Here is a 19,430-nt window from a genome sequence, read left to right as displayed (position 1 = left end):
CGAAAGCAATTAGAGAAAGAAGAACAAAAAAAAAAAAGCCAAAGTTAGTAGAAGGAAAGAAATCATAAAATCAGACCAGAAATAAATGAAAAAGAAATGAAGGAAACAATAGCAAAGATCAATAAAACTAAAAGCTGGTTCTTTGAGAAGATAAACAAAATTGACAAACCATTAGCCAGATTCATCAAGAAAAAAAGGGAGAAGACTCAGATCAACAGAATTAGAAATGAAAAAGGAGAAGTAACAAATGACACTGCAGAAATACAAAGGATCATGAGAGATTACTACAAGCCACTCTATGACAATAAAATGGACAACCTGGAAGAAATGGACAAATTCTTAGAAATACACAACCTTCCGAGACTGAACCAGGAAGAAATAGAAAATGGGAACAGACCAATCACAAGCACTGAGATTGAAACTGTGATTAAAACTCTTCCAACAAACAAAAGCCTAGGACCAGACAGCTTCACAGGCGAATTCTATCACACATTTAGAGGACAGCTAACACCTATCCTTCTCAAACTCTTCCAAAATATAGCAGAGGGAGCAACACTCCCAAACTCTTTCTATGAGGCCACCATCACTCTGATAGCAAAACCAGACAGAGATGTCACAAAGAAAGAAAACTACAGGGCAATATCACTGATGAACAAAGATACAAAAATCCTCAACAAAATCCTAGCAAACAGAATCCAACAGCACATTAAAAGGATCATACACCATGATGAAGTGGGGTTTATCCCAGGAATGCAAGGATTGTTCAGTATATACAAATCACTCAATGTGATAAAGCATATTAATAAATTGAAGGAGAAAAACCATAGGATCATCTCAATAGGTGCAGAGAAATCTTTTGACAAAATTCAACACCCATTTATGATAAAAACCCTCCAGAAGGTAGGCATAGAGGGAACTTTCCTCAACATAATAAAGGCCATATAGGACAAACCAACGTCCAACATCGTCCTAAATGGTGAAAATGGAAACCATTTCCACTAAGATCGGGAACAAGACAAGGTTGCCCACTCTCAACAGTATTATCCAACTTAGTTTTGGAAGTGTTAGCCACAGCAACCAGAGAAGAAAAAGAAATAAAAGGTATCCACATTGGAATAGAAGAAGTAAAGCTGTCACTCTTTGCAGATGACATGATAGTATACATAGAGAATCCTAAAGACACTACAAGACAACTAGTAGAGCTAATCAATGAATTTGGTAAAGTAGCAGGATACAAAATTAATGCACAGAAATCTCTGGCATTCCTATACACTAACGATGAAAAATCTGAAAGTGAAACTAAGAAAACACTCCCATTTACCATGGCCACAAAAAGAATAAAATATCTAGGAATAAACCTACCTAAGGAGACAAAAGACCTGTATGCAGAAAATTATGACTCTGATGAAAGAAATTAAAGATGATACAAATAGATGGGGAGATATACCATGTTCTTGGATCGGAAGAATCAACGTTGTGAAAATGACTATTCTACAGAAAGCAATCTACAGATTCAATGCAATGCCTATCAAACAATCACTGGCATTTTTTCACAGAAGTAGAACAAAAAATTTCACAATTTTTATGAAAACACAAAAGACCCCGAATAACCAAAGCAATCTTGAGGAAGAAAAACGGAGCTGAGGAATCAGGCTCCCTGACTTCAGACTATACTACAAAGCTACAGTCATCAAGACAGTATGGTACTGGCACAAAAACAGAAATATAGATCAATGGAACAGGATAGAAAGCCCAGAGATAAACCCACGCGCACATGGTCACCTTATCTTTGCTAAAGGAGGCAAGAATATACAGTGGAGAAAAGACAGCCTCTTCAGTAAGTGGTGCTTGGAAAACTGGATAGCTACATGTAAAAGACTGAAATTAGAACACTCTCTAGCACCATACACAAAAATAAACTCAAAATGGATTAAAGACCAAAATGTAAGGCCAGAAACTATCAAACTGTTAGAGGAAAACATAGGCAGCACACTCTATGACATAAATCACAGCAAGATCCTTTTTGACCCACCTCCTAGAGAAATGGAAATGAAAGCAAAAATAAACAAATGGGACCTAATGAAACTTCAAAGCTTTTGCACAGCAAAGGAAACCATAAACAAGACAAAAAGACAACCCTCAGAATGGGAGACAATATTTGCAAATGAAGCAACTGACAAAGGATTAATCTCCAAAACATGCAAGCAACATATGCAGCTCAGTACGAAAAAAGCAAACCACCCAATCCAAAAATGGGCAGAAGACCTAAATAGAGATTTTCTCAAAGAAGATATACAGATTGCCAACAGACATATGAAAGAATACTCAACATCATTAATCATTAGAGAAATGCAAATCAAAACTACAATGAGATATCATCTCACACCAGTCAGAATGGCCATCATGAAAAAATCTAGAAACAATAAATGCTGGAGAGGGTGTGGAGAAAATGGAACCCTCTTGCACTGTTGGTGGGAATGTAAATTGATACAGGCATTATGGGGAACAGTATGGAGGTTCCTTAAAGAAACTAAAATGAACTGCCATACGACCCAGCAATCCCACTACTGGGTATATATCCTGAGAAAACCATAATTCAAAAAGAGTCATGTACCAAAATATTCATTGCAGCTCTATTTATAATAGCCAGGACATGGAAGCAACCTAAGTGTCCATCAATATATGAATTGATAAAGAAGATGTGGCACATATATACAATGGAATATTTCTCAGCCCTATACAATGGAATGAAAGTGAGTTATCTGTAGTGAGGTGGATGGACCTAGACACTGTCATACAGAGTGAAGTATGTCAGGAAGAGAAAAACAAATACCGTATGCTAACACATATATATGGAATCTAAAAAAAGAAAGAAAAAAAAGTTCAGAAGAACCTAGGGGCAAGATCGGAATACAGATGCAGACCTACTTGAGAATGGACTTGAGGATACGGGGAGGGAGACGGTAAGCTGGGACAAAGTGAGAGAGTGGCATGGACATATATACACTACCAAGCATAAAATAGATAGGTAGAGGGGGCCAGCCACATGGCACAGGGTGATCAGCTCGTTGCTTTGTGACCACCTGGAGGGTGGGAGGGAGGGAGATGCAAGAGGGTAGAGATATGGGGACATGTGTGTATGTGTAACTGATTGACTTTGTTGTAGAGCAGAAACTGACACACCAGTGTAAAGCAGGTATACTCTTAACAAAGATGTTAAAAAATGTTATAATAAGTGATGGTCATAGAATGCTGAATATTCATCATTAGTAGGTACTCTACAATATACGCAACTACTGTCTTTCACAAGTGATTTGTATGCTTATCAAGAATAAGTTGTATTTGTTTCCAGATCTCTAATCAGCTTTACTATAATTAAACAGTTTAAATGTAACATAACAGGATGAAATATAAGTGTAAAGAGAATTGTTCTGTTCACAAAAATTAAGTATTTTATAAAGACTCAAAAGTGAATTACTAAAAAAAAAACTACTGTCAAATTAGAAGTGCTCAAGATAACTGTAAAAGGCGAGGAGAAATAAAAAATTAAACAAGATTCTGCACTCATATTATTTAAAAAATGTTTTTAAGTGTTGATTTGATGTTTGGGACTTCCCTGGCGGTCCAGTGGTTAAGACTCCTTGCTTCCACTGCAGGGGGTGCAGGTTAGATCCCTGGTCAGTGCAACTAAAATCCCGTGTGCTGTGTGGGTGTAGCTCCCCGGCCAAAAAATAGTGTTCATTAGATTTTAAAGAAACCTCTAAACTGAAAACAGTAGAAGACATGTTACAGATATGGATAATTATAAGAAAGATGTTATGGACCTTTAACTAGGAGACTCATACTCATAGAAAAGTCCTACTTCTAAAGACAGAAAAATGAACACACATTATGTTTTAAATTGAAATAAAATATTTAAGGTACATATTTATGATTTTTAAAAAACTTCTTGCTTTAACATTTTCAATTAATTGTTAACTACTGGTCCTGATAATATCAAATTAGAAGGCTCCTATTGTATACCTACAAGTTTTCATATAGTTTTGGGCAGGGAAGTCACAGATTCTCTTAAGTCTATCATGGATCTCAGGATAAGAACCCTTGTTTTCTCTCTCTCTCCCTCTCTCTCTCTCTCCCTCTCTCTCTCTCTCTCTGTGTATGTGTGTATATATATATACATATATATATATATATATATATATATATATGTATATATATATACACATTAGAATTCACCGAATATTACATGTGATGCTGTTATATGACAGTCAAAGAAAAGCAAAGGTCTCAACTCTAGGAATTTAAGTAACAATCATTATTTAACTACAGAAGAACTTTTAGGGACTCACATTAATTTTTTTTACCATAGAAATTTTTATTTGAAGTCCTGCAATTCTTTTGTTTTTATTTTCCTTCTGTTAAAGTAAAATTAAACTTCATACTTTATTTTTAAAATTAAAAATAAGATGCATACTATACTATGATCCTGTTCTTACGAAACTGTATCTATTCATCCATCTACCTTTCTATGTCAATGTATGCAAGAAGAAATGTCTAGAATAACATTCTATCAAATTTTAACACATATTTTTCTGGATGGAAAAATTTCAGGTGGTTAGTTGTTTTTTTTTCTTATACTGTTTTGTAATGCTTATATTATTTAAGAATAAATAGGTACCAATTTTATTTAAAAAAACACAAAGTCATTATTCTAAACAAACAAAAACAATCAGTGGCAGCATCATGCACTGGGAAGAGAAATGGACAGGGAAGCAAGATGTCTGAAGCTGAATAGAACCCTGGACAATCAGTCACTGAAACTTCTCTGGGCCACAGTTTCCAAATTGGCAAATGAGAAAATGAGGAAGTTGAACGTAATGAGCTCAAAGGTTTCTTTTAGTACTAACATTATATGAACTTAAGTGGCTAACTGCTATGTAAATTCTTAGAAAATGTTTTTTAAATATGTTTATCATTTTATCCATCAGTTACCTCAAGTTTAACTAGATTTAATGAATAATGCTCTCTTCCTTTGCTGTAAACTTTTATAGCTTGATCATAATAGAAACTACATAGGGCACTATATCCTTGAAATTCTCAAAATACTAAATAGGCAGCTTTATCTACATCAATAATTAAAGAGATGAAGTAATGAGAATACAAGTACAGAAAGTCCTGGTAACACCACACAATACTTCAAGTGTGAGGGCGAAATGTTAAATGTTGGTAATTAAAGGAAGAAGGAATGGAAGAAAAAAACTATATCCCAAAGCTCTCCTTCTCAATCCAAATATGTATTAAAAAATAAAATAAAAATACTGACACAAACTCTTCAAATCATTAGGAGAATCTTTGGATTTGTAGGGTAAACTCACAAGAAAATGACAAAACAACTATAATATGGATTTCAAAATTGAGTGTGCATAAGTGTGTGTATTTTTTAATCCTCAGAAGCCTCTGTTTTCTATCAGTTGGTTATTTCTTGCATTATGTTAATCTGCTGAACTGACAACTGCCAGCAGGTATAATTTTCTGTTAATTAAAAACTGAATTTTACAGCTCAACAATGGAGCAGTATTTCTCCCCATAAATTCTAATTCATTTTCTCTGAACTTAATCCTCAAATCAGCATTCACTTCCTTGAATTATATTTAAACAAATTCATCCTATTTATTTGTGATAATCATGTAATCAACCATGGCATTTACCACGCTGCGATGCTAATGTGACTTTGCCAACGTAAGAGGATACCAACTATATTTCTCTGAAAATTAAATGTTGTAGGTGCTGTATGACATTTAAACATTGTCACACTGAGAGTTTAAACAAGTACTGAAATGAAGCTATTGCTTAAAAAGAACTTACCTTTGCAATTATTACTGATTGAACAGGGTAGCAAACGGTTGCTCCTAAAGTGGCCAGTCCCAGTGGATAAGCAATTCTCTTAAACCTAGAACCTATGACATTCAAACAAACTATTAAACTCCAAACAGATGCTACCAGAGACTTGATTCTTTTATAACTCTCATGCTTTCTTTGTTCCCCTTTAAGCCATCACCCTATGTTACATTTTCTTTAGGTAATAATACCAATCAAGATGATAGGTAAAATGTCCTTAAGTATTACAGTTCAATTAATACCCCTTAGTTGTCATGTCCAATTTAAGAAAAGTATTCTCAATCTAACATTGATAATTACCTACACAAAGGGGGTTGGCGATTTTCTTCTTTTTAAAAACTAGGTATTTTTTCATGTCCTAAGAAACCCAAAGTTGTAACCACATTTTTTCAAGTATCTAATAAAGCATGATAATATAGAGAATTAATCAACTACCATGTTTGTGACACCATGTTAAACTGAAATGGACTCTTCAGAGATCCTTTTTTGATTAAGTTCTTAGATAGCTAAAGGATCCAACTAACTAATCAGCTAAGGATTTTAAAAGGGACATAACTCCTTCGTGTCACTGATTTCGAATACTAAAGTAATAATTTAATAGAGGAGAAATATCATATGATGTCATTTATACGCAGAATCTAAAAAAAATGACACAAATGAGCTTATTTACAAAACAGAAACAGACTCACAGACTTGGAGAACAAACTTATGGTTACCAGGGTGGATGGGTAGCGGGGAGAGATAGGGAGTTTGGGATTGACTTGTACACATCACTACTATATTTAAAATGGATAACCAACAAGGACTTACTGTATAGCAGAAGGAACTCTGCTCAATATTCTGTAACAACCTAATTGAGAAAAGAAATTGAAAAATAATAGATACATGTATATGTAAAACTGAATCACTTTGTTGTACACCTGAAACTAACACAACATTGTTAATCAACTGTACTCCAATATAAAATAAAAAGTTAAAAAATTTGCAAGTAACTTGCAATAATTCATTCATTTCCAAAAGTGCCTTAACTAAGCATCTGAGTCATTTTCAAACTTTTTTTTTAAATAGCAAAATCCTTTTAAAAAGTCTTTAAAATAGAATCTCATCTGGAACTTCATATATAAAACCTATACACTTGAAGCTACTCTGGTTAGCCTGAGGGAGTGAAGCTCATTACCAAGCCCTACCTACACCGCTTTTCCCTTATCCCTATACAACCCCTAAACACTTCCATGGAACCCTAGGTTCTATAGAATAGTGTGAAACCCACCACTCTAAGCCATAGCTTAGTTCCAACAGACTGTTGGTTGAAAACATTATGTATTTTAAATGCTTGTCTGGGTACCCTGGACTGTAAATGTGATCTGGACAATTAGATGATGGGATTTCTAATTAGGGTAAGTACTTTTATTTTCTGGAACAGATCTTACAACCCTTAATTTAAAAATGAGACACCCTATCATGTATATCAGTAAAGACTATGGTGAAAAATACCTGGCAATGTTTGCAGGCAACTTTACAGTTTAGGGTAGGTAAAAACAAGATGTATTTCTCTGTCCGGTTTAACTATTAGTAAGGAGGCCTTCTACAGTCATGTCTACAACAGACTGAGCATTGAGGGAGGTGGGTAGGTAGGCTGCTTCAACCTTTACTGTAGCTTTCCTTTAGATACTGACAGGTTTTTGTGATACTGGCAAAGAGGGTCTAGCTATATTAAAATATGTCTTGCTCACTATTATTCTAGTATCTGTAGTTTGGTTCTTGATTTTACTGACCTAGCATCCCTTAATGTAGGTTTCCTTGACTCAGCCAAATTCCCCTAATTGTGCTACTCCTAAACTTGGAAGGTGGCAGCTTTTCCTTGATGTGTCATCTTATTTTATTTTTTATTTACTTTTTTTGTAGTTGCTATACTTTTTTGAACCATTTTAACACATTTTTGACCAGAGATGTATTATGGCCACAGGCATCAGTTTCTGCAAAAATCCCCCAGTCAATAATGTGTTAAAATTGAAGTACAGTTAATTTACAATGCTGTGTTAGTTTCAGGTGTACAGCAAAATTATTCAGTTATATGTATTCTCTTTCAGATTCTTTTCCATTATAGGTTATTACAAGATATTGAATATAGTTCTCTGTGTTATATAGTAGGTCCTTATTGTTTATTTTACATATAGTAGTATGTACCTGTTAATCCCAAACTCCTAATTTACCTCCCCTATCCCCCCACCTCTGCTATCCCCTTTGGCAACCGTAAGTTTGTTTTCTATGTCTGTAAGTCTATTTCTGTTTTGTAAATAAGTTCATTTACATAATTTTTTTAGATTCCACATATAAATGATATCATATGATATTTGTCTTTCTCTGTCTGACTTACTTCACTTAGTATGATAATCTCTAGCTCCATCCATGTTGCTGCAAATGGCATTATTTCATTCCTTTTTATGGCTGAGTAATATTCCATTGCATACATACATACATACATACACACACACACACACACACACACACAAAGGGATATTTCTCACATGCACCACGTCTTTGTTATTATTTTCAATATTAAAAAGACTTACATTCATCCTCTTTTTATTTGATATGAAAGGCCAGTTTACAAGAAAATAAATTTCATTTGGGTTCAATAGCCCTACTCCCATAAGTAGAAAGGGACTCTAGACACAGACACTAACTAGCTATGTAATATGTACTATGAAATCATTGAATGATTTCCTTTCTCTGGACCTCTGGCTGTAGCATTATAGGATTAGACTAAACCAACATCTTTCATACATTTTTGTTTGTTTGTTTTGCAGTACGCAGGCCTCTCACTATTGTGGCCTCTCCCATTGTGGAGCACAGGCTCCAGATGCACAGGCTCAGCAGCCATGGCTCACGGGCCCAGATGCTCTGCGGCATGTGGGATCTTCCTGGACCGGGGCACGATCCCGTGTCCCCTGCATCGGCCCGCGGACTCTAAACCACTGAGGCACCAGGGAAGCCCTCTTTCATACATTTTTGACCATGACTCATACTAAAGAACAAATTTTACATTATGACCTCTCTCTCTCTCTCTGTTTCTGTCTCTGTCTCTTTCTCTCTTTCACACACACACATACACACTCCATTGAAACAGAAGTTTCACAATATTTATCCATACTGAGTACAAAACACTCCGATATTTGCTATTGTCCTCTATTTTATTTTTTTATAAAGTGCTTCCTGAGAGTCACCATATTTATTTCACTACCTACTTATAAACTGAGCTCTGTAATTTGAAAAATACTGGGTTAGATTATTCTAGCTCTGACACTTGGAGTCACTGTGAATGACCTAAGAAACATTTTCTCTTACAAGTGGATTATGAGTTTCTCACTGAGAACTGAGTAATATGCTTTGGCTGGTTTCGTTCAAAATTTAATTCTCTTATTGTTACATGTGGTGATCCTGATTTTCAATGTCTTTCCTAATGAATAATTTATAACATGTATTCAATTAGAAGTTGCATATAGTGTTAGAATAAAAAATATGATACAAGCTATGATTAATACTAGCTGTAGGGAAGATCTATTGGGATAAGATATATGGGCTAGAGTTAGAATGCTGGAATGTTCTTATAATTCAGAGGTTTTGTATCTGATTAGGTGTACTTGAGTTAAGGCTACTTTAAGGACTAAAGCTGGGCAAACCAACCATAACATATCTGATGTCAGATTCCAGGTTGGTTCAGAGCTGTGACTTGCAACAACATGTAATTTAATTTGGGGACAATGACTGGCACTGGGGACAGAGGATGAATGGAAGTTACCCCAGATGGCTACTGACCAGAGAACTGCACCAGCTTAGTAAGGGCTTAGGTGAGGAGGGGAAGCAGTAATCCTACTGAGAGAGATTTCTATACCCAGAGATAGAATATGGGCAAATACAAAATTCACCATGTGCTTATGAAAGAGTTATTTAGTGATGTGCAGAAAAGAGTTAACATATGCCCAAGACTGCCACTGTTAGAAAGGCATGCTTACAGGACTGGCCATTGGCTGGCATCTGGGAACCTGACTGGTAAGCAGTTCACTACACTAATAGAAAATGTTCCCTGAATCAGAAGAGTGGTACAGTAAGTCCCCTACATACAAACGAGTTCCATTCCGAGAGTGTGTTCATAAGTCCAATTTGTTTGTAAGTCCAACAAAGTTATCCTAGGTACCCAACTAACACAATCAGCTATATAGTACCGTACTGTAATAGGTTTAAAATACTCTTCACACAAATAATACATACAAAATAAAAAACAAACACAAAAAATAAAGAAAACATTTTTAATCTTACAGTACAGTACCTCGAGAAGTACAGCAATACAGTACAACAGCTGGCATACAGGGGCTGCCATCAAGTGAACAAGCAAGAAAAGTCACTGACTGGAGGAGGGAGAGGAAATGGGAGATGTAGAGCTGAAGGATCATCAGCAACAGGAGATGGAGGGCAAGCTGCAATTTCACTCATGCCTGACGTTGATGGCATAGGTTCTGGTTCCTTGCTGGATTCATTTCTATCTGCCCTCTAAAATAAACGATCCAGTGATGTCTGGGTAGTAGCTCTTTTTTTCTCATCACAGATGACACTGTAGTACTGGATTGCATTCTGAACGGTTGCTGCAACCTTTGTGTACCATTCTACGTTAGGGTCCTGTGCCTCAAAAACTAAGAAAATCCCCTTGCCATTTCCTGCATCATGAATCTCTTCAGTTCTTCAGTTACTTCTTCCTCTTGTCTCTCTTTATCCTTTCTCTGGGCCTACAATTCCATCAGGTCTTCATTACTAAGCTCCTCATGTTGCACAGAAAGGAGTTCAATGAAGTCGTCCTCTTGCAGATCTAGCTCCAGCTTCTCGCTGAGGGTCACTAAGTTGCTGAAGACCTCTTTGGACTCCTCATCCACCTTCTCAAATCCACAAAAATTGTGAACAAAACTGTGGGCAAAGGTTCTTCCAAACCCCATTCATGGTGATGGCCGTAACATCACGCCAAGCAAAGTCAATTGTTTTTTATGGTCTTGTAGATGTTATAGTCCTTCCAAAATTGTCGCAAGGTTGTTCCTGATTTGTCACTTGCCTTTACTGACGAAAAGTGTGACGTAAATAATATTTCTTGAAAGTCGCTATAACTCCCTAGTCCATAGGTTGGATGAGCGATGTAGTATTCGGTGGCAGATGCACTACTGTGACATTGGGATGAAAGTCATCCATGAATGGGGGATGGCCTGGAGCACTGTCGAGCAGCAAAAGAATGTTGAATGGGACGTCCTTCTCCAAGCAATATTTCCCTACCTCCAGAATAAAGCGGTGGAAAAAGAAGCCCTGGAAAATGTCCTCTGTAACCCAGGCTTTGGGGTTACTCTTCCACACAATAGGAAGAGAGCCCTTGGCTATTTAAAAGGGCTCTTGGGTTCTCTGAATGATAAACTAAGAGAGGCTCCAGCTTCATCTTGTCAGAAGCACTGCCATCGAGCAACAGAGTTAGCCTATCCTTTGCTGCTTTATTGCCTGGCATCAACTTTTCTTCCTTGCTGATATAACTTCGGTCTGGCATCCTCTTCCAGTCCTGCCTCATCCACATTAAAAACCTGCTCGTGTAAATACACGCCTTCATCAAAAAATTCCTGAAGCATTTTAGGAAATTCCCAGGCAGCTACCATATCTGCACTCATGGCCTCCTCGCCACTTACTTTTACATTGTAAATGTTGGCTCTAGCCTTGAACTGATGAAGCCAGCCATGCCTGGCATTAAAAGATGGGCCCTCTGATTCTTCGCTGTGTTTCTTCTTCAAGTCTTTATAAAGGCTTTTACCTTCCCCTTGAACCAGCATTAAGCTGAGTGGGACTTAACGCTGATGCTGATCCTGCATCCAAACACTGAGAAGTTTCACCATGTCCTCCATCACTTTTCCACGCTTCTTTGATATTATTGTCCACGTCACTGGCACAGTAGACTTCACATGTTCCACGATCTTGTTCTTGTTCTTTAGAATCTTGCCGAAGGTTGAATGATTCATGTTATAAGAACGAGTGATGTCTACCATCTTTTTGCCTCTCTCCACTCTCTCAAATATTTTCACTTTTGTTTCCATCATTATCACTTGGTGCTTCTTAGCAACACCAGACATGTGAACTAACTGACATGATTGGACATGCGAATGCACGTTAGCATCTCTGGAAGTTTGCAACTTGAAGTTTCATATGTAGGGGACTTACTGTACACTGTGCTTAAACTGTTTATACAAATAAATTCAGAAATTAATATAACGACATTAAAAGAGAGAATATATATTTTTAACCCTACCTTTTCTCGCTGAAATGAAGCCTGCCAATCCTGAAACTGTAATCACTCCAATTTTCGGAAGAAAATCTCGAGGTGGATTCTTCAAATAGACATATGCATCTCAAGAAATCATTTAAAAAATAATATAAATAACTTACTATAATTGACATTCTATATAGGTATGATGAAGAAAAGTTAGAGATTTGCTAATGGCAGATGGTTTAAACATTCTTCAAAAGAACTACACAAAATAATGATTTGAGCAGCAAATTAAAAAGCCAGTTGTTAATAGTTACTTGTTACAAAATAAAATCTTCCTTCCACAGCTGATTTAATGGTATTTGTTTTCTTAATAGAGGTTATTATTACACTTTAATGAAATATAATGCTAGAGCACACACTAGCATTATATGGATTAAGATGGATTACTATAAAGCAAATTCCTCATTGTGTATGTATTATATTCTTATAATGGAAATGCTTCTGGCTTTATCTGTTCAAACATTAGTAGGATCTAGTAAGAATTGAAATAGATACTTTAGCAGGAAACTTTGAATAACAGTCTAGTGAAACATGCAGCTATCACTCTGCTTGCCACTACTCCCCAGTAAACTCAGAGAAGCCGTTGCTCTTGGTTAGAACCAATGACCAGAATGAGAAGTGAGTCTAGACAAAAAATAGATGGAAAGGGGGCAGAGGTCCAAATTTCTTGGCTTTTTATATATTTAAATGATTTCCGGTTCCATGCAATCCAAAAAACACACTCTTCTATCATAATTATTTATTTAATTATTAACTATTTATTTAATGGAATTTAATCATATTCCTCAAGGTTCATGAGGAATATAACTTGGTATTAATTGGAATTAATTCCTACACACATTAAATAATAATACATACAGGTCATCAACATCACAGAGGCATTTAAAATTTTAGGTGTTCTTTCTGTCCCCCAATACACATTTATTTTGAAAACTGGCTTAGGCTAAAAAATGTTAGGGAGCTATACCTGCTGCCAAACAACATTATCAAACTAACGAATCAAATACAACTGTTTTCCAACATTAGCTCAAATATTCTAGGGTGACTAATTGATATAGTGTTTCCTAGCAATCAATAGCAAAATACTATGTATTTTAACAGCAAATAGCACATATTTAAACTAATTAATAACAATGGAGATATATGTTTAATTTATGCTGTATGAGTATACAATATGAGTTTCATACCTAAAACAGCCAGTTTGAGTCCAGGTGTTGCCACTTACTAGCTATGTGACCTTGGTAATCTACTTAACCCTTCTAAACCCCAGTTTCCTCATCTAAAGAATGGGAGTCATTATAATACCAACATCCAGAAATTTGTTACAAAATAAAATTAGGTAAATTATGTAACATGCTCAACATAATGCCTCAACATATAATTGCTAAATAAATGATGGATACTACTGCTTTGTTATTATTATAAACTGCTATACAGAGTATCTTCTGAGTTGGTAAAACATGATAATGGATAACATACCAAGTTTATTTTTCCCAGTTAAACCTTGCAAGTTAAAAAGACAATAGAACATTTCTAATTATAGACAGTTCACTCATCCTACCTTTTCCAAATTGTACTGTATCCATTATCCCATATTTCACGAAGACATAAACACCCTAAGTAAAAAGGGGGAAAAAAGGACATCTGCATTTTTGAAGATGTTGACAATTAGGTCAAATAGCCCACATCTTTGAGATTATATGAAATTGCACCAAAATCTAAATCTAGTTGTCCTGTTTATTCTCTATATGGACACTTGTTGAACTTAGCTTCTCTTCACTTCTTGCTTTTCATTCTATTTAACATGAATACTTGTTTGCTATATTCCTCATATAAATGGGTAAAGTAATGCCAATAAAATAATCTGAGCAGCTCACAGAAAAGTTAATACAAAAGTACAAAGACTTATCATCTTATTTTATGATACCATAGAAAAATGAATGGAATTTTTTAGAAGCATGAAGAGAGGTATATTTCAGCTTAGAAGCAACATCTGATTAATAAAGATGTGGCAGCAACAACATAATGACGTGTGGAGAAAACAACAAAAAGGCTGAAGAAAAGTGCTTCATCTTCTCCCTTTTTCTTAGTGTTCATTAGCATGAGAAAAATAAATATAAATAAGACATTTATCTTAGAATATAAATCATCCGGGAGAACGAGGGGAAGATGGTGGAAGGGTAAGTCGCAGAGATCACCTTCCTTCCCAAAGATACACCAGAAATACATCTACACGTGGAAAATCTACAGAACACCTACTGAACGCTGGCAGAAGACCTCAGACCTCCCAAAAGGCAAGAAAGTCCCCACGTACCTGGGTAGGGCAAAAGAAAAAAGAATAAAGAGACAAAAGGATAGGGACAGGACTTGCACCAGTGGGAGGGAGCTGTGAAGGAGGAAAGGTTTCCACACACTAGGAAGCCGCTTCATGAGCGAAGACAGTGGGTGGTGGAGGGGGAAAGCTTTGGAGCTGCGGTGGAGAGCACAGAAACAGGGGTGCGGAGGGCAAATTAGAGATTTCCGCACAGAGGATCAGTGCTAACCGGCACTCACCAGCCAGAGAGGCTTGTCTGCTCACTCGCCAGGGTGGGAGGAGCTGGGAGCTGAGGCTCCGGCTTCGGTCGGAGCCCAGGAAGAGAACTGGGGTTGGCGGTGTGAACACAGCCTTAAGGGGTTAGTGCACCATGGCTAGCCAGACAGGAGTCCGGGAAAAAGTCTGGACCTGCTGAAGAGGCAAGAGACTTTTTCTTCCCTCTGTTTCCTGATGTGCGAGGAGAGGGGATTAAGAGTGCTGCTTAAAGGAGCTCTAGAGACAGGCGCGAGCCGCGGCTAACAGTGCGGACCCCAGAGACGGGCATGAGATGCTAAGGCTGCTGCTGCTGCCACCAAGAAACCTATGTGAGAGCACAGGTCACTATCCGCACCTCCCCTCATGGAGCCTGTGCAGTCCACCACTGCCAGGGTCCCGGGATCCAGGGACAACTTCCCCGGGAGGATGCACTGCGTGCCTCAGGCTGGTGCAATGTCACGCCAGCCTCTGCCACCGCAGGCTCGCCCCGCACTCTGTACCCCTCCCTCCCCCTGGCGTGAGTGAGCCAGAGTCAACGAAGCAGCAGCTCCTTTAACCCTGTCCTGTCTGAGTGAAGAACAGATGCCCTCCGGCGACCTACATGAAGATGCAGAGCCAAATCCAAAGCTGAGCCCTGGGAGCTGTGAGAACAAAGAAGAGGAAGGGAAATCTCTCCCAGCAGCCTCAGAAGCAGAGGATTAAAGCTCCACAATCAACTTGATGTACTCTGCATCTGTGGAATATATGAATAGACAACAAAACATCCCAAATTGAGGAGGTGGACTTTGAGAGCAGGATTTATTATTTTTTCCCCTTTTCCTCTTTTTGTGAGTGTATATGTGTATGCTTCTGTGTGAGATTTTGTATGTATAGCTTTGCTTTCACCATTTGTACTAGGGTTGTATCCGTCCGTTTTTTTTTCTTTTTCTTTAAATTTTTTTTTCTTATTAATTATTTTTTATTTTAATAACTTTATTTTATTTTATATTAAACTATTTTATTTTATTTTATCTTATTTCTTTCTTTCCTTCCCTCCTTCCTCCCTCCCTCCCTCCCTCCTTTCATTCACTCTTGCTTTCACTCTTTCTTTCTTTCTTTCTTTCTTTTTCTTTCTTTCTTTTTCTCCCTTTTATTCTGAGCTGTGTGGATGAAAGGTTATTGGAGCTGCAGCCAGGAGTCAGTGCCGTGCCTCTGAGGTGGGACACCCAACTTCAGGACACTGGTCCACAATAGACCTCCCAGCTTCACATAATATTAAATGGTGAAAATCTCCCAGAGATATCCATCTCAACACCAGCACCGAGCTTCACTCAACGACCAGCAAGCTACAGTGCTGGACACCATTTGCCAAATAAGTAGCAAGATAGGAACACAACAACACCCATTAGCAGAGAGGCTGCCTAAAATCATAATAAGTCCACAGATACCCACAAAACACACCACCAGACGTGCCCACCAGAAAGACAAGATCCAGCCTCATACACCAGAGCACAGGCACTAGTCCCCTCCACCAGAAAGCCTACACAACCCACTGAACCAACTTTAGCCACTGGGGACAGACACCACAAATAACAGGAACTACAAACCTGCAGCCTGAAAAAGGAGACCCCAAACACAGTAAGATAAGCTAAATGAGAAGACAGAATAACACACAGCAGATGAAGGAGCAAGATAAAAACCACCAGACCTAACAAATGAAGAGGAAATAGGCAGTCTACCTGAAAAATAATTCAGAATGATAGTAAAGATGATCCAAAATCTTGGAAACACAAGAGAGAAAATGCAAGAAACATTTAACAAGGATCTAGAAGAACTAAACATGAAACAAGCAATGATGAACAACACAATAAATGAAATTAAAAATACTCTAGATGGGATCAATAGCAGAATAACTGAGGCAGAAGAACAGATAAGTGACGTGGAAGATAAAATAGTGGAAATAACTACTGCACAGCAGAATAAAGAAAAAAGAATGAAAAGAACTGAGGACAGTCTCAGAGACGTCTGGGACAACATTAAACACACCAACATTCGAATTATAGGGGTTCCAGAAGAAGAAGAGAAAAAGAAAGGGACTGAGAAAATATTTAAAGAGATTATAGTTGAAAACTTCCCTAATATGGGAAAGGAAATAGTTAATCAAGCCCAGGAAGCACAGAGAGTACCATACAGGATAAATCCAAGGAGAAATATGCCAAGACACATATTAATCAAACTGTCAAAAATTAAATACAAAGAAAACATATTAAAAGCAGCAAGGGAAAAACAACAAATAACACACAAGGGAATCCCCATATGGTTAACAGCTGATCTTTCAGCAGAAATTCTGCAAGCCAGAAGGGACTGGCAGGACATATTTAAAGTGATGAAGGAGAGAAACCTGCAATCAAGATTACTCTAACCAGCAAGGATCTCATTTAGATTTGCTGGAGAAATTAAAACCTGCACACATGCACAAGCTGAGAGAGTTCAGCACCACCAAACCAGCATTACGACAAATGCTACCGGAACTTCTCTAGGGAAGAAACACAAGAGAAGGAAAAGACCTACAATAAGGAACCCAAACAATTAAGAAAATGGGAATAGGAACATACATATTGATAATTACCTTAAATGTAAATGTACTAAATGCTCCCACCAAAAGACACAGACTGGCTGAATAGATACAAAAACAAGACCCATATATATGCTGTCTACAAGAGACCCACTTCAGACCGAGAGACACATACAGACTGAAAGTAAGGGGATGGAAAAAGATATTCCATGCAAATGGAAACCAAAAGAAAGCTGGAGTAGCAATTCTCATATCAGAAAAAATAGACTTTAAAATAAAGACTATTAGAAGAGACAAAGAAGGACACTACATAATGATCAAGGGATTGATCCAAGGAAAAGATTTAACAACTGTAATTATTTATGCAGCCAACATAGGAGTACCTCAATACATAAGGCAAATACTAACAGCCAGGAAAGGGGAAATCGACAGTAACACATTCATAGTAGGGGACTTTAACACCCCACTTTCACCAATGGACAGATCATCCAAAATGAAAATAAATAAGGAAACACAAGCTTTAAATGATACATTAAACAAGATGCACTTAATTGATATTTATAGGACATTCCATCCAAAAACAACAGAATACACATTTTTCTCAAGTGCTCATGGAACATTCTCAAGGATAGATCATATCTTGGGTCACAAATCAAACCTTGGTAAATTTAAGAAAATTGAAATTGTATCAAGTATCTTTTCCAGACACAACACTATGAGAATGGATATCAATTACAGGAAAAGATCTGTAAAAAATACAAACACATGGAGGCTAAACAATACACTAAGTAATAATGAAGTGATCACTGAAGAAATCAAAGAGGAAATAAAAAAATACCTAGAAACAAATGACAATGGAGACACGACGACCCAAAACCTATAGGATGCAGCAAAAGCAGTTCTAAGAGGGAAGTTTATAGCAATACAATCCGACCGTAAGAAATGCGAAACATCTCAAAAAAACAACCTAACCTTGCACCTGAAGCAATTAGAGAAAGAAGAACAAAAAAAACCCCAAAGTTAGCAGAAGGATAGAAAAATTAAAAATCAGATCAGAAATAAATGAAAAAGAAATGAAGGAAACGATAGCAAAGATCAATAAAACTAAAAGCTGGTTCTTTGAGAAGATAAACAAAATTGAGAAACCATTAGCCAGACTCATCAAGAAAAAAAGGGAGAAGACTCAAATCAATAGAATTAGACATGAAAAAGGAGAAGTAACAACTGACACTGCAGAAATACAAAAGATCATGAGAGATTACTAAAAGCAACTCTATGACAATAAAATGGACAACGTGGAAGAAATGGACACATTCTTAGAAATGCACAACCTGCCAAGACTGAATCAAGAAGAAATAGAAAATATGAACGGACCAATCACAAGCAATGAAATTGAAACTCTGATTAAAAATCGTCCAACAAACAAAAGCCCAAGACCAGACGGCTTCGCAGGTGAATTCTATCAAACATTTAGAGGAGAGCTAACACCTATCCTTCTCAAACTCTTCCAAAATATAACAGAGGGAGGAACACTCCCAAACTCATTCTACAAGACCACCATCACCCTGATACCAAAACCAGACAAGGATGTTACAAAGAAAGAAAACTACAGGACATTATCACTGATGAATATAAATGCAAAAATCCTCAACAAAATACTAGCAAACAGAATCCAACAGCACACTGAAAGGATCATACACCATGATCAAGTGGGGATTATTCCTGGAATGCAAGTATTCTTCAATATACGAAAATCAATCAACGTGATACACCATGTTAACAAACTGAAGGACAAAAACGATATGATCATCTCAATAGATGCAGAGAAAGCTTTTGACAAAACTCAACACCCATTTATGATAAAAACCCTGCAGAAAGTAGGCTTAGAGGGAACTTTCCTCAACATAATAAAAGCCATATATGACAAACCTGAAGCCAACATCGTCCTCAATGCTGAAAAACTGAAAGCATTTCCACTAAGATCAGGAACAAGACAAGGTTGTCCATTCTCACCACTCTTATTCAACATAGTTTTGGAAGTTTTAGCCACAGCAATCAGA

The 19,430-nt window shown here is 37.1% G+C and overlaps 1 protein-coding gene across 2 annotated transcripts in view; it reads right to left on the bottom strand.

The window, feature by feature from the left end:
* The window catches only part of APOOL (apolipoprotein O like), a 93,235-nt gene that overhangs the window by 26,820 nt on the left and 46,985 nt on the right, over positions 1-19,430 (bottom strand). For both annotated transcript variants that reach the window (XM_082609563.1, XM_082609564.1), the window contains 3 exons: positions 13,809-13,863; positions 12,227-12,325; positions 5,866-5,957 (listed from right to left, as the gene is read on the bottom strand). In XM_082609563.1, coding sequence (XP_082465689.1) covers positions 5,866-5,957; positions 12,227-12,325; positions 13,809-13,863 — 246 coding nt within the window. The remainder of the gene's footprint in view (positions 1-5,865; positions 5,958-12,226; positions 12,326-13,808; positions 13,864-19,430) is intronic.

This window comes from Mesoplodon mirus (assembly GCF_964341445.2).
Source record: "Mesoplodon mirus genome assembly, chromosome: X".
NCBI lineage: Eukaryota > Metazoa > Chordata > Mammalia > Artiodactyla > Ziphiidae > Mesoplodon > Mesoplodon mirus.
The sequence above is the reverse complement of the archived record's forward strand: the minus strand, read 5'-3'. Positions and strand labels throughout refer to the sequence as shown.